The following is a 15,244-nucleotide window of genomic DNA, read 5'->3' as shown; positions in this document are numbered from 1 at the left end:
TGTGCTTTTAGTCGCTTGGCAGTGGGGCCTTTTGGCTCTCTGTGCTCTGTGCCAGCACTGTCCAGGCACCGTGAGGTGGGCCTTTGCTTCCTGGGTGCAGGCAAGTGCTGTCTTCCAGTAACGTCTGCTTCTCCTGCAGGTAAGTTCGAGGACAGGGAAGACCATGTGCCCAAGCTGGAGCAGATAAACAGTACGAGGGTCCTGAACGGCCAGAACTTCACCCTCACCAAGAAGGAGCTGCTCAGCACAGAGCTGCTGCTCCTGGAAGCCTTCAGCTGGAACCTCTGCCTGCCCACGCCCGCCCACTTTCTGGACTACTACCTCTCGGCCTCCGTCAGCCAGAAGGACCGGCACTGCCACCGCTGGCCCACCACCTGCCCCCGCAAGACCAAAGAGTGCCTCAAGGAGTATGCCCACTACTTCCTAGAGGTTACCCTGCAAGGTGTGGCCCGACGTCGGGACCCGTTAGCCCCTTCCCCACCCACAGAGAGGCCGGGATCTGAGAGGCGTGTCCACCCAGGGAGTCCTTGCTGACCGGGGCCCGTCCACCCAGATCACTCCCACTTCTCAGGGGATACACAGAGAAGGAGCTAGGATTCTCCCAAAGTACTGCGAACACCATGTAAAGGAGAAATAAAGCAGCTGATATACATACAGGCAGCCGGCACCCTACAAACTTACTGATCACCTGGTAGTTTTTCTTACAGTAACCTGGAACATTCCAAGTGATCCAAATGGGACAGATTTGCAAGTAGGTCATTTTGGAAGAGCAGTCGTCGTACAGATAGGGTGAGGGAGGGGGTATGTTTTAGTAATAAAGTTCAGCAATAAAGTTACCCTGTTTGGGGACCTCATGTGAATCCCAGTCTTCCCATTGTCTTAATATCTAGGTACTAGGTAAAATACCAGGTCAGAAATACTGTTGATACAATACCGAATAACCCACCACAAACCAAAATGGTCCCAAGTAACAATGTAAACAGTTATAGGGGCACCTGGGTGGCTCACTTGGTTGGGCGCCTGACTTTGGCTCAGGGCATGGTCTTGCAGTCTGTGAGTTCAAGCCCCATGTCGGGTTCTGCACTGACAGCTCAGAGTCTGGAGCCTGTTTCAGGTTCTGTCTCCATCTCTGCCCCTCCCCTGCTCTCACCGTGTGTCTCTCTCTCTCTCAAAAATAAAATAAAAACATAAAAAAAAAAATTTAAAAACCAATATAAACAATTACAATATCAGGCATTAATTGAGCATGTACCATTGACAGGCACCTTATTTTAGTGCTTTGTGTATATTATGTCATTGAATTTCACAATGACTCCACATGAAAATCACTTCTGTTATTCCTGTTTTACCAATCCGTTTCCTCAACTGATGCTCAAGAGGTGAAGTAACTTACCCAAGGTCATTGCTAAGATTTGAATCTGAGGCGTCTGACTCTGTAACTGTGCCTGTAACTGTAATGCCACCTGCCTTGACTCAGACTTTCACAGGCAAATGTGGAAGTCATCAAAAATCATAAACAATGTAAGACAGAATGATAATGCACAAATAACCAGTGTCATTCACACAAAGAGTGGAAATTTGAACAGTTTGCCTTTGCACATAAGTAGTGCCTGACTTTGCCATGTTGCCAGATATCTTAGTAGGACATTAAGATTCATTTCACAGCATATACATATACCAAAAGATCATGTTGTACGCCTTAAATGTGCATAGTTTTTTTATTTGCCAATCATATGTCAGAAAAGCTGAGGGTGGGGGAAGATTCCTCCATAAACTAAGTCAGGTGCTGGTTTTAGTTATGTATATCAAATATTTGTGACCATTTATTCATTCAACAAATTTTTATTGGGTGCTCACTGTAAGCCAGGCTTTGTTACCATCAATAAGTAGCCTGTAGTCATGCCCCAAAACAGAAGCTTTTGAAATGCTGTGTCATTCGCCACTAACAGCCAAAGAAGAGACACATGTTTTGTGGTTCTCTTTGTAGCCCATCAGCAAGCCCCTCGCAGCCCCCCAGAAGTTAGGGCGAAATTTTGAAAAATCATTACTCTAGGCTGACACCAGAAATCCCAGACCGAGAGCCAAGGTGTTTAAGATTCAGGAATGGAACTTCATACTCTTTCTAATTTTTCATCTTGTGTGTGTATGCAGCAATGAACAGCCTTGAACCTAATTACTTGTCTGCCAGTTCTCAGGAAGCACAAGGCAGGAAGGAGGGCCACTGGGACTCCAGAGTGAGGCTCTATGAAGCCGACTTCTGTGATTCTCTTTCAGATCATATTTTCTACAAATTCCAGCCTTCTGTGGTGGCCGCAGCCTGCGTTGGGGCCTCCAGGATTTGCCTTCAGCTTTCCCCCTACTGGACCAGAGACCTACAGAGGATCTCAAATTACTCTCTGGAACATCTCAGCACATGCATTGAAATCCTGCTGGTGTAAGTTCCATCCCTGATCTTTCTTTGTTTCCAAAATAATCGAGGCACTTGCTCTGGAGACCCACCTCAGGCGATCTCTCAAAGTCAGAGGGTTAGGGTAGTTCCCCGAGCTAGTGTCTCACAGGAAGTGGGCCATTGTGACTCCTGATAGAATGAGGTTTGCAGAGTTGGTCCTTCCTATTTTGGGTAGCTTTGAATTTGTGATTTTAAGGTCAAGGAGGTGGGGAGAAGAGAAGGTGATGGACACACCCTTCTGAGTGTCTGGGCTGTTTGCTCTGAATCCCCGTGTGCCAGTCAGTCTTATGGGTGATTACACTGAGAGACTTATAATCACCTACTTTGATCAGATGTGGCCACAAAGCTGACCTCTTAGCCAGCTATATAAGAGGCCATGGCCTCCTCGCAAGGGTCCCTGGGAAGCTTGGTGAGGACATGTTCAGTGTATCAGAGAGGGTACAAAGAGGCAGCACAGACCCAACACCCTGAAACTGATATTGAAGGTGCAGGTGTTCACTGGTGACCACAAGGAGGAGACAGGACAGAGAACCCCAGCCTGGCTGCTGCCCATCCCTCTTCCCCCCAGCATATGGCAGCATCTTCTGGATGCTGGCCCTACTGACCATGGGGCCAGGCCCCTGGAGAGCTGCCTCTCAGCCTCCTGATATGGGAAACTGTGCTAGTAGCTGCCTTTGTCTCATCCCTGTGTGAACTGTCTGCCCTGCTCTCTGGGCCTTGTTTTAAAATCTTTGCTTGTAGAAGGTGCCCAGAAACAGAGCATATGGTCTGGTCTGAGTGCAGATAGGTGCCCCCAGATTCTTGGCCACCAGCCCTGCCTCTTCACCATGGTTGTGGCTCTGGGATGATCCCCTTCTCAGATCTGCAGCCTCCCTTTGCTCCTGTCTTACCTGAGCCTCTAATAGATTTGTTATTTCAAAAAGCTTTATGGGAAGCTTTTTTTTTTTTTTTTTTATGGAAATAAACCTGTTGGTTCCCTTTCCAGAAGGTGAAACTTAGACCCCAGGGGCAGCTTGCTTGGGATCTGTTTGCAGGTGCCTTGAAGGCAGAGGTGCTCATCTAAGTGCCAGGCCCTGTGCCAGATGCCAGGGATGCAGTGATGAGCAAGAGCAGAGGGCCCCCTCCCCCTGGAGCTTGTGCTCGACACAAGGGACTAGGTGGTAACACAGAAGTTATCATCTGGGGGGTTGATCGCCGAGATAGGGCAGTACAGAGGCTTTGGGGGACAGCTAGGCTAGAGTCTGGGGTCAGAAGGGGTTTTCTGTAGGAGGCAGATCCGGGTGTAGGTGTGAGGCCTGAGTTTAGTCAGAGGACAGGGGAGGCAATGCTACAGGCAGTGGGTGTGGGCTGGGTACCACCCTGAGCTCACAGCACACAGATCTCGAATCCCACTTAGCAAGGGAGGGAGGGGCACACTCAGGTGTCTGCTGCTGTGGCCTTGGACCTCAAGTCTTACCCGGGTCCTTTCCTTTCAGAGCTTATGACAATGTCTTCAAGGATGCTGTTGCGGTCAAGAGCCAGGCCTTGGCAATGGTGCCTGGCACGCCCCCTGCCACCACCCAGGTGCTGTTCCAGCCGCCCACCTACCCCACCCTGAGCCAGCCGACGACACCAGCCCTGGCGCCATTTCAGACCCCAGTGCAGGACCTATGCTTGGCCTATCGGGACTCGCTGCAGGCTCATCGCTCTGGGAGCCTGCTCTCAGGGGGCTCTGGCTCCTCCCTCCATGCCCTGTACCCCACCCTCCAGCCCCTGGACGTGTGTCCCGTGTCCCTCCCCACGCCCCTCAGCATGCAGATGGCCATCGCAGCTGAGCCCAGGCACTGCCTCACCGCCACCTATGGAAGCAGCTACTTCAGCGGAAGCCACGCGTTCCCCACGGGCTGTTTCGACAGATAGGGCACCTTTGGGCCACACAGGGAGCCCTTGGAGACCCACCTGGGCAGAGGACGAGGACACAGGTGAGGGGAGTTCAGCGGAGTGAGGCAGTGGGGAGGCCATCCCCACAGAGCCTCATTGTTACCCTTGAACGGAGAGGGTTCATGTTCTTTTTAAATAAAGCTGACCCCCAGCAAAACAGTCCATGACAACCTCCCCCGAGAGCATTCCTCTGGAAAGCGTCTTCCACATATGTAGCTGGGGTGCAGGGGGATGGCTCGGCCACCACCCTCTGGAGGAGGGACCCCCTGAATTGAGGAAGACTTGGTGAGAGGCCAGGAGACTGGAAACTGAATGCAGACTGCCAGTCCATGAGCATGTTTGGTTTTTAGCATCAAAGACTTCTTTACTTCTCGCCAGTGGCAGCTACACTGAAAAAGAAGGGGACTGCATGATGTATCCTCAGGACCCCAGCAGGTGCTGCATTGGGTGCTCTTTCCCTGCCTCCATACAGAAGAGCTGTGTGTGTGTGTATGCCTAAGCGTCGACCTTCTGAGGCACGGCGGGCGGCTGTCTTGCCTTTGTTGTCGGACCTAAAACCTTATTAGGCCTTTTAGATATCTCACATGCTGCTGCTTCCTGAAGTGACCTAGCTTTCTGTTCAGTAAGATATCTTGTTTACATAGTGTATCAGGGATTTTACGATACTTGAAAATTCCTTAGGAGAAAAAAAATGTTGATCACCACACTGCCTGTCCCATGCAAGGGCTGTAGGTTCGGACCCAGTTTGTAACAACAAGCAGGTGGTTGGGGAGAGCAACTCCCCAGGCTCTCAGTTCAAGAAGATTCCACATCTTGGATGCTGTGTTCACCTGTAGAACTTTGACAGCCACCCAGAGGAGAAGGTGGTTGAAAGGTAGACAGAGGTTTACAACCAACAACCCTAACCCTGCTCCACCAGGTGCTTACGGTGTGTGAGTTTGGCTAATAGGGAAGGCTAATAATGTGGAATGTTTGCTTCGTGCCAGCTGGAGTCAGGGAGCGGGGCATGGACAGGGGTGTATATCATAAATACAGGCAAGCAATTGGTTGGATCGAAAGCCAGTGTTTGGGCACCTACAGCAAGAGGGCCCTCAGGAAGACTCTCATAACCATGTGCAATATGTTTTTATTCTGACTCATGGCTTGTGCTAGTTGTGTTTTTTTGGTTTGTTCCGAGTCGGGGGGATACACTGTTCACCCATCAGAACTGGGAGGTGTAAAGAACAACAGAGACATTTTTTTTGTTTGTTTTAAGAAGAACCCATTTTGGTTTTCTTGGCTTATTTGCCCGTCAGTGCAGGAGACTGGCTTGGGGACTATCAGGAAGGCGGCCATGTGCTGCTGAATTGGATCCGAAGGTGATTTTCAGAGCAGATGAAGGCTTCGGTGTGGAAGCAGAATAAGAAGAGGTAACGCAAATAAGGCACCGGTGCCGCTGTGTCACATGAGTGTGGGAAGACTACGCGTTTGTTTGTTGCTTTTCTCTTTTTCCTTTGCCAACCTCCTTCTATTTATGTGAGACTGGTTTGGATTCCAAGTTGTTGTGTCTGTCTGGCCTGGGACTGGGGCTTGTGAAGGGCCCCCCAGTAGAGCCTCACAGCCAGCCCAGCACGCAGAAGAAGGCGTCTTGCAATAAACAGATCACCTGCTCCTGGTCTCCGTTCTTTTCCTGGCCTTCGACTCTCAGCCAGCCCTGTCGGTGTCTCCGCTCCCGCCGAGAGGCTGTGGGGGGGTGGGCTCTACAAGACTGGCTCCGGTGGAGCTGGGCCTCTCTGGGGACACCCGGAGTAGAGCTTAACACCCCTGCCCTACCGCTAGTAGTCAGGGTTCCCCAGAGAAACAGCCCATCATATCTGAGAGATTTATTTATTTGCTATGTTTTAATGTTTATTTATTTTTGAGAGAGAACGGGCACGTGCGTGCATGAGCCGGGAAATGGCAGAGAGAGAGCAAACGAGAAAGAATCCCAAGCAGGCTCCATACTGTCAGCACAGAGCTCAACACGCGGTTCAAACCCTCAAACTGAGAGATCATGACCTGAGCCGAAATCAAGATTTGGATGTATATCCGACTGAGATACCCAGGCACCCCAGAGAGATTTATTTTAAGGAATTGGCTCACACAGTGGGGGCTGACAAGTTAGGAATTTGTAGGGCAGGCCAGCAGGCTGGAAATTCGGGTAAGAGTGGATGTTTCAGTTGAGTCCAAAATCTGTAGGGCAAGCCAGAAACTCAGGATTTCTGTTACAGTCTCTGAAGCAGAATTCCTTCTCCAGGAAACCTGTTTTTTGCTCTTAACAGCCTTCACCTGGCTGGATGAGGCCCACCCACGTGGAGAGGAGTCTCCTTTACTTAAGGCCTACTGATTGTTAAATGTTAATCACATCTACAAAATGCCTTCCCAGCAACATCTAGATTAGTGTCTGAACTGCCACACACCATAGCCTAGCCAAGCTACCACGTAAAATTCACCACAACCACTTACTAGCTGTCCGGAGGGAGTTGACTCAACTGTTCTGAGCCTTAGTCTTCTCACCTGTTAAAATGGGGGTGAGAACACTTGCTTCACAGGGTTCTCATGAGGATTAAGCAACATAAAGCATGTCAAAGCCAAACACAAGGTCTACTTTAAGATGTACCATTATTTTATGCACCAGTGAGAGAATTCAAGAAAAACTCACCAACTAAGCCATGACATAGTGTTTAAGATACTGCTGATTAAATAGTGTACTCTTATTTCAGGAACGTTAACACGTAAAAATATGTGTATCATAGAATGGATGGACTATATATCTGCAGTTATGGAGAGTGTCAGACTCTTTTCTGACAGGAAGAGAGCCCTGCCCTCTACCCACCCAGGTTCCTGCAGGAGAGCCATCCTGGAGATCTGGTGTCCGTGTGGAGCTGAGTGGTTCTCACTAAGCACTGATGCCTTTAGTTAGGAAGGGGAGGTGTGGGGAGAGCTGCCCAGGGCATGAAGCTGACGTCCAGCCCCAGGAGGTGTTTGGGAACCGTTTGTGTGGGCAGGCAGGGCTGGGCTGGGGGCAGTACTCTCCATCTGCCATGATCAAGTCAGGCAAGGCAGGAAGCTAGTCTAGGTGTCGGGGACTTGACAATAAGGCAAATTCTGGGTTTACCAAGAATACCCACTTTACTGTGCCTCTGTCTTTAGGCTTCAGGTTCTCCACCTGTTACCATAGAGATGGTTGAGTTGATGGGTGGTTTTCGAGCACTAGAGGGAAACTGAGCCACAGAGGCCCTGGGCCCCTGCCTTTCTTCAACCAGAGGGATCCGCTTGTACCTCTCCCACACATGGGTGTTCTGTGTTAGATTTCCTAAGTTCCCATGCTGGGCAGTAGTTCGGAAAGCTTGAAAAACACAGAGATGTTTGAGGTGCCTGGGTGGCTCAGTCGGTTGAGCATCTGACTCTTGATTTCGACTCAGATCATGATCTCACGGTTCGTGAGTTCAAGCCCCACACTGGGCTTTGCGCTGACAGTGAGGAGCCTGCCTAGGATTCTCTTCTCTCTCTCTCTCTCTCTCTCTCTCTCTCTCTCTCTCCCTCTCTCTCTCCCTCTCTCTCCCCCTCCCCCACTTGTACTATCTCGCTCTCAAAATAAAAACAAACAAAAAGAAAAGCATAGAGGTGGCTTTAAAGGCCCTGCCAGGGCTGACATCTAGTTCAGTCCAGAGATTTTCAAACCTGAGCAAGCTGCAGAATGACCTGAAATCTCCAAGAGGAGTGGGGCCTGAGAATCTGCGTTTTTAGCTGGCTTCCCAGGGATTCAGATGCAGGTTTTCTTTGAAGTTCCAATAAAGGACTGAATGTGCAGACCCTGGATTGTGGGCCCAAAAGAGAGTAAGGAAACCGCATCCCCGGCTGAATTTCTGCACCATCTGAGTTCCAGACCTAGACTTTGTTCCATATTTAGTTGTCTGTGTTTTATGCAGTATTTCTGTGTGAAAGATTTGGACATGCAGATCCATTTTCCTAGGAGAACCGGCTTCCCTTCAGGTTTAACATCACCAGTGCCTGGATTAGGGTTGGAGTCAAGGTTCCACTGCCCTCTGGGTTTAGAGTCCATCTCTCCAAAGCCATCTGTTCTGTCATGTGAATACTCTTCTCCCTTAATCCTTTAGATCAGTGATTCTCAGCAGAGCTCACTTTTGCCCCCTAGAGGACATTTGGCAATGCCTGGAGACATATTTGGTTGTCCCCACTGTGGTGGCTGGGGGCCAGTGGATAGAGGGCAGGGATGCTGCTCAACATCCCACAGCCCAGGAAAGCCTCCACATTAAGAACTGTCGAGTCCCAAACAACAACAGTACAAGGTTAAGAAACCTCAACTCCTGTGTCATCTCCCAAAGAGGTCTCTGTAACAACCCTAGTCACTCATTACTCTTCCTTTTCTCCATAGCTGTTCAAGCCATTTGAAATGATCTTTTTAGTTTGTGAACTTGGTTTGATGGCTGTGCCCTAAGCTACTTCCCCCCCAGTAGAATATAAAGAATATTATCACCTGGTAGTGGTGGCGGTAATCATAGCAGCTGACATTTATTGAGCATTTACTATGTATGTATAAAGTGCTATACTAAGGCGTTTGCTCATATTTTTGGTAACCATCTTAGTAACCCTACAAGGTAGGAACTGTTATTGGCTATATTTTACAGATCAGAGGATGGGGACACAGGTTATTTGCTGAGGACAGCAGTGGGGAAGGAAGGAGACACAATTCAAACCCAGGCAGTCTGAATCTGCCCTGCTGCCTTGTAGTACCTCAGTCAAGGGTTTTGGATGAGTGAAAGGAAGCATGACTGTCCCAGCGGGCCATCTCACTCACCTGGTGGGGAAGACATGACAGAATAATGGATATGGATTCATAAGAGTTGCCAGGCGTCCATGCTCCTGATGTACTGGGTGGCAGGCCTTCTCAGAGTGTGCTCACCAGCAAACAGAGATATAGAAACAGCTTCTTGCACATCTACCATGAGTAATGTGATTTATGGCTCCATCTGTCTGTCCCCAGCAGGCTCTGATTTGGGAGGAGTTCCCTGAACCCCATCTGTGAAGGTGGGAGCAGGCTTGGGGCTTTCCCAGAGCATCCCCCGGGGAGGAACCTAACCTGTCTCTGGGCTGGCTCTGGCAATCCCTGGTCCTAAGTGCCTAGGAAAGAATCTAACAGCCCTCATTCACCTCATTTTTTGTTCCTCAGGGAAGACTTTTGTGACTTGAATTTCAGCAGAAAGGCCATAGCATTTTGCAGGAGTCTCAAGTCCAGATGCCCGCCAGGACCAGGCAGGTAACATAGTGAATCCAGCTGGGTGATTGAGAGGGTGTGATGTGGTCAGTACTGTGTTGAAACCAGTGTCTCCCTAGAGGATATGGCTCCTACTCCGTTCTGGTCAATTATTGCCTTTCAAGGGTGTAAGCTCCACATTGCGGAACCTTCAGGAACCTCTAGGAAACCTATTAACTTTTCATTTAATTTAAAAATTAAATTAAAAAAATTATTAACACAACAGAAGACCAATAAAACACATCGTAAGTTAGAGTAGTTCTTGGGCTGGAAGCATGCTACTTCTGGTATATAGACCAGAACATTAGGCCAGGAGGTCTGAGTTTGTCTGCTCTTAGCTAGATGACCTTGGAAAAAGCCACCTCTCCACTCTGACTTCTGTCTCATTTATAAGGTGGGAAGGGTATCAGCTTGGACTACACTTCAGATTTATGATAACAAAACATGGAATATATGGTATCGTTATTCAACAGTGAGTTCTGTGAGAAAGAATGTGAATAAGTCGGCCTCTCCCTTCTTTGGGGATGCAGGTGAGTCTCTGAGCTTCACTTCTTCCAACCAAGCTCTAACTTCTAAGGAAGAACTGGGCCAGTTCTGACCAGTGTTTCAGGCTGCTGCCCTTGCCCGGGATACAAGGGACAGGATACACAGGAGGTCATGCCTTCTGCAAAAGGAGGATTGGGACTGGAGTAGTCAGTCTCCAAAGTTATGCCTGGCTGGGGAGCACTTCACAGTGACAGTTCTCCAGGTCTGGGGTGCAGCCTGCGCTATCCTCTCACCAGGACCCTCAGGAGATGCTCATGCACAGCCAGGTTTGCACGCTTCTCCCCGCTGTAAGTGCTCTGACCCTGTGTGTGCCCATTCTCCCAGTAGAACCACCAAGAGAGTCCCTTAATAGCTGTTTGGTGAGCACTTACTATGTTCCAAGGCCTGTACTTGACACTTTCCTCATGCTCTCTTACTCCCCCTATTCTTTTTTTGTCCTCACAGCATCACCCAGAGCTAATATTATTATCACCATTTTCCAGATGACGATACTGGGGCTGAGGAAGGCTCAAGGTCTCAATATGGGTGAGTGGTAGAAATGGGTTTCACATTTAGAAATGCTTGAGGAGCCCATGTGACCTCCAACGCCATGTCACCCCTAGATGACACATACACATGGCCACAAAAGCCCAATCACTCAGGATCTCACTGCCCACCCCTTGCCCCAACCGGCAACATACACTCACACTTTGGTGATCTCAGGGCAGCAGCTGGGTGGTGGAGCGCCACCTAGTGGTGGTCTTAAAAACTTCTCTCGAGGGGCGCCTAGGTGGCTGAATCGGTTAAGCGTCCGACTTCAGCTCAAGTCATGATCTCACGGTTTGTGAGTTCGAGCCCCGCATCAGGCTGTGTGTTGACAGTTCAGAGCCTGGAGCCTGCTTCGGATTCTGTGTCTCTCTCTCTCTGTGTTCCTTCCCCGCTCACTCACTGGCTCTCTCTCTCAGAAATAAATACAAATTTAAAGATGCTTTTGAAAGTTCCTGTTCCACCAGATGAGTTTGGTGGAGGGAGACCATTGCCCTGGCAGAGTGAAAGAGATGACTCCCAAGGGTCAGGATGAAAGTCATGCCTGGGGTAAAGGGCAGCAGAACTGAGGCCTGTGGAGGGGCCTCAAACAACATCTCAAACTATAGCATCTCAACCAGTGCAGGAAAATGATAGAGGCTTCTCTTTCTGGAAGCCAATGAACATGGGTTTTTACACTTTATCCTTGCAACTCCCCTGTGAAGGAAGGGGAGGTCTTAGGGGCCTATTTTACACATGGACAAGATAAGACACATAAATCCAGCAGCTTGCCCACGTGCCTTGAGTTAGTGAAGGAGGCAGCTAGCCCTTTCATCACACTGGTTGAGAATGACAGTGGTGATGATGGAGGTGATGGTGGTCACGGTGGCAGCAGCTAATATTTGCTTGTAGCAAATGCTTGTAGCATGTCAGCTGTATGAGCTAAGTACATTATTATCCCCATTTTCAGGTGAGGAAACAGATTCAGAGGAATGGATGAACTTAGCCCAAGGTGACACAGCTTCTAAGTGGTAGAGGAGAGATTCAAACCCTGGCAACGTGTCTCCAGCGCTAAAGCTCTTAACCAATGTCCCTCCTACTGGCTGAGGAAGCCTCCTTGCTGAGATGCCAGCAAAATGGATGCTTTGCTCCAGCACACCTCACTCCGTTTACCCTCCAAAGCTGGCCTGAGAAGCCATAGCCTCCATCAGCTGGCGACGCCCAACCCCACATTCTCCTCAGAGACTCACTCTCTGCTGTGTGACCTTGGGCAAATGGCTTCCCCTCTCTGAGTCTCTGTTTCCCTATCTGTGAAATACAGAGCTTAAACTAGTTGGGCTCTGAGGTCCTGCTATTCCAAGTCTGTGAATCTATAATGACACTGGCTTAAGAATTTCTCTCCTGCTAACAATTTGAATTTGTCCTTGAATCAGTTACCAATCTAAAGACAAACTCACTCTCTCTCCTCTCCCTCCTCCTCCTCCTCCCTCTCCCTGCCTCCCTCTCCCCCTGCCCCCTCTCTCTTCTTTTCTCTTCTATCCTCTCTCGTCTCCCTTCCTCCTCCTCTCGCTTTCTCTCAATCTCTCAATTTTCAGCCTAATTATGGCTAACTGTCTGTTATTTAGAGACTTATTATCCAAGCTCATTATGAGTAATTATTCAGTCTGGAGGGGAAACAGCAACACTGCTAGTTTAATTTAATGCTTACCTAGTTCACTTAATTAGCAATAAGTCTTGGCAAAACGATGGAATGCAAGGGGTCCTGGCTTGGTGGGGGGTGGGGAGGCTGAATGCTGTTCTTGAGAAGATAAACAAGTTTCAGGGCAGAATGTGGGAGGAGGCAGGAGGGAGCTGCCAGTAAGCTGGGCCATGCCATCTGTCTAGACTGAGGATGGCCCATGACAGTGAAAGGTTGTACATTACACGGACTGGAAGGGCCACGTGTCAGGTGACACTTATGAAGCACCTTCTGTGTGCCGGACCCTGTGTAAGGCTTTGAGCAAACCTTATTTCTAATGCCCCATATCTGGGACTTGCACATTCTAGATAATTTAGATAATCGGCTCTCATAGTGAGTATGTTCTCTTTTTAGTAGCCTTGCAGTAATTCTGATTAGTCAAGGAAAACATTGCCCCTTTGATGCTGTTGTGTCTGCTACATATCTCTCTTCACAGAGGGAGGCCATAGGTTCAGGGCTTTGGGCTGGCAACAGGATCTCACTGTTGTTCAGCTTTGGCTTTTTTGATAGTTTTCATCTGTTCATGACAAATGATGTTGGCTTTCCATATATAGAAGTGATGTAAAGTTTCTATTGTAGCAAAAATAAGTGAGTTGTCATACAGAAAAATATGGGGTAAGAAGTCAAGGTGAGGAACACTGCCAAGGGGAGAGGAGAATGGAAAAGGGTCCGTTCTGTGCTCTGGGTTAGGGATTATCTAGCCAGGAGGCAAGCCGACCCCAGTCCTCCACTCCCATGCCCTAGACAGACGCAAAATCAGGCAGAGATGACCCAGATGCTGCCTCAGAATCCTGGGCTGGGCTCCAGGCACCCACCAGGAGGTCAGAATGACCCTTCTGACCACATTTCCCAGCCAGCCAAAGCCCCTCGCAGTTTTTCCAGGGCATCACTGTGCAAACCAGGACATCCCAGCCCCTTCTAGTCCCTCTTGCCCCTCCCATGGCCCCTTGGCCATCTCATACTCTCTGATTTCTCCTCAGCCCTCATTGGTCCTTCTGGTCCCCCTTTGTGCCACTAGGTACGCAGGCCCAGAAGGATGCCTCCACGGCCAATTAACAGCAGAGCCATGGCAATGCCAAAACACCTTCCTGGCTAAGCCCTGGTGTGTCCCTCCTTTGTCTGCCAGCCTTGGAGCCTAGGTCCACGGCCCTTTCCTGGAAGTGCCACACCTACTCCTACCCACCGTCTGACACACCTGCCCTGTGGCCCCTGTGAGAGTCTGTGTGTTACCTTTCCCAGGTGACATCTGTCTGTCTAAAGGAGCCCTGTCTCCCTACCCACAGAAAGGTGGGTGGCAAGGTAGGGTGAGGGCACATGGAAGTGTGCCCACCGTGCTTCTTGAACACCACCTTTGGCTACTTCCAGGGGGGTCAGGAGTATTGCAGTCCACATTCAAGCCTCCCCCTGCCATGTTGCAGACTGCACAGGGTCTCAGGGCCAAGGTTTGGCCTATGCAGCCATCCTGAGTCCTCTCCCACCCCCAGCGAGCTAGAAACTGTCCCCAGACAGCAGAAAACAAAAAACAAAGACAAAGGTTTGGAGCAAACGATGTCTGTTCTTATCCCAGCGTTCACTGCTGGCTTCATAGCCCCCTGGGAGCCCCGCCTGCTTGCTCAGGCCAGTCTCTTGCTCACACGCTCGTAGGTTACACCTCCGATGGTGGAGATCTGAAAGAAGCAGTGGGAACAGAGGGAGTCAGTGCAGGGGTTGCTAAGTGACATGGGGCACAGCTGGAGGAGGACTGGCCTCAGTCCCAGCCCTGAGTAGAAGTGAGCGGTTGCACCACTCCTCTGAACTTCAGTTTCCCAATTTATTACACAAGTCACTGTGCAGACTCAATGTGGCGAAAGTGCTAAACAGATGTCAGGGCTGATGTGGCTCTTTGTAGTATAACCTTCCACCTGTCTGTTCATTGAAGTTCACCCGCTTCAGGCACTTGCCTTGCATTATCCCATTTAATCCTCCCAACAATGGTGTAGGGTTGTGCCCATTGTACAGATGGGAAAACTGAAGTCTAGAGGAGTCAAGTAAGCCCTCTAAGATCAAGAGGCCACAGCCTCTGCACACACAGCATTTATGGGGCACCTGTGTTCGGTAATGGGAAGATAGGGTCCCTGCCCCCAAGAAAGTGTAAGATTTCTTGAGAGAGGCAGGTGAGAGGATGCTGTTCCGTGAAGGCCCACTGTGTGCTGTGTCCTGGACTTGAGGCCATCAGGGACCCAACATCGTGGGGCACATACATATCATCAATTGGTCCTGAGACCCAACAGAGGAGGCTGCCTTCTCACGGGAAGTGGGAAGGTGGCAAATGGAGTTTTGTCAAGGGCAGCAGTGTGAAGTGATGTGTGATTTGTATATGGAGCAGGATGGAGCAGAGGGGGAGCTGCAAGCAGGAAGGAGGCTGGGACTTGGTCTAGAGCCATGGTGAGAACATGGCAAGCGTTGCTGATGGTGGCCTGGAGGGGGAGGACAGATGCCCACCCAAGGCACTCCCTGCTGGTGGAGGACAGAGAAGTCCAGGATGATTCCAGCCTCTGGAAATGGGAGATGTGCCCACCAAGACAGCTTCTCTGTGGTGCTTGGTCTGTGTGCATGTGCATTTGTATGTGTGCATGCCAGTGCCCTGGTGCATACATGCATATGCACGTGTGTGTGTGTGTGTGCGTGTGTGTGTGTGTGTACACATGTGACACCCTGATCTCTGAGCACTGCTCACACCACACAGGCTCCATGGTCAGGAGACCTTAGGAATCAGGAGACAGGTTTGTTCAGTTTGGGAAGATAGATCCTC

At 49.8% G+C, this 15,244-nt stretch overlaps 3 protein-coding genes across 6 annotated transcripts in view; 2 read left to right on the top strand and 1 right to left on the bottom strand.

Annotated features, from left to right (window-relative positions):
• CCNJL (cyclin J like) overlaps positions 1–15,244 on the top strand; it is a 108,858-nt gene that overhangs the window by 50,877 nt on the left and 42,737 nt on the right. For 3 of the 4 annotated variants that reach the window (XR_009610768.3, XR_009610766.3, XR_009610767.3), the window contains exons 3-5: positions 140–442; positions 2,275–2,434; positions 3,925–4,410. Coding sequence is in view for 1 of the 4 variants with exons in the window: in XM_060634900.3 (XP_060490883.3) it covers positions 140–442; positions 2,275–2,434; positions 3,925–4,348 (887 nt within the window). In the remaining 3 variants the exon portion in view is untranslated. Of the gene's footprint in view, positions 1–139; positions 443–2,274; positions 2,435–3,924; positions 6,019–15,244 lie in introns of those variants that run through there. The other variant, XM_060634900.3, reaches the window with a different exon arrangement.
• Positions 4,347–15,244, top strand: part of PWWP2A (PWWP domain containing 2A) — a 128,491-nt gene continuing 117,593 nt past the window's right edge. The window contains exon 1 of the mRNA XM_060634896.3: positions 4,347–4,410. The gene's annotated coding sequence lies outside the window, so the exon portion shown is untranslated. The remainder of the gene's footprint in view (positions 4,411–15,244) is intronic.
• The window catches only part of FABP6 (fatty acid binding protein 6), a 40,130-nt gene continuing 38,874 nt past the window's right edge, over positions 13,989–15,244 (bottom strand). The window contains exon 5 of the mRNA XM_060634905.2: positions 13,989–14,120. Within this exon, the coding sequence (XP_060490888.1) occupies positions 14,067–14,120 (54 nt within the window). The 3' untranslated portion in view covers positions 13,989–14,066. The remainder of the gene's footprint in view (positions 14,121–15,244) is intronic.

Source organism: Panthera onca, chromosome A1 (assembly GCF_046562875.1).
Source record: "Panthera onca isolate mPanOnc1 chromosome A1, mPanOnc1 haplotype 2, whole genome shotgun sequence".
Taxonomy (NCBI): domain Eukaryota; kingdom Metazoa; phylum Chordata; class Mammalia; order Carnivora; family Felidae; genus Panthera; species Panthera onca.
This window is presented reverse-complemented; position numbering and strand designations above follow the sequence as displayed.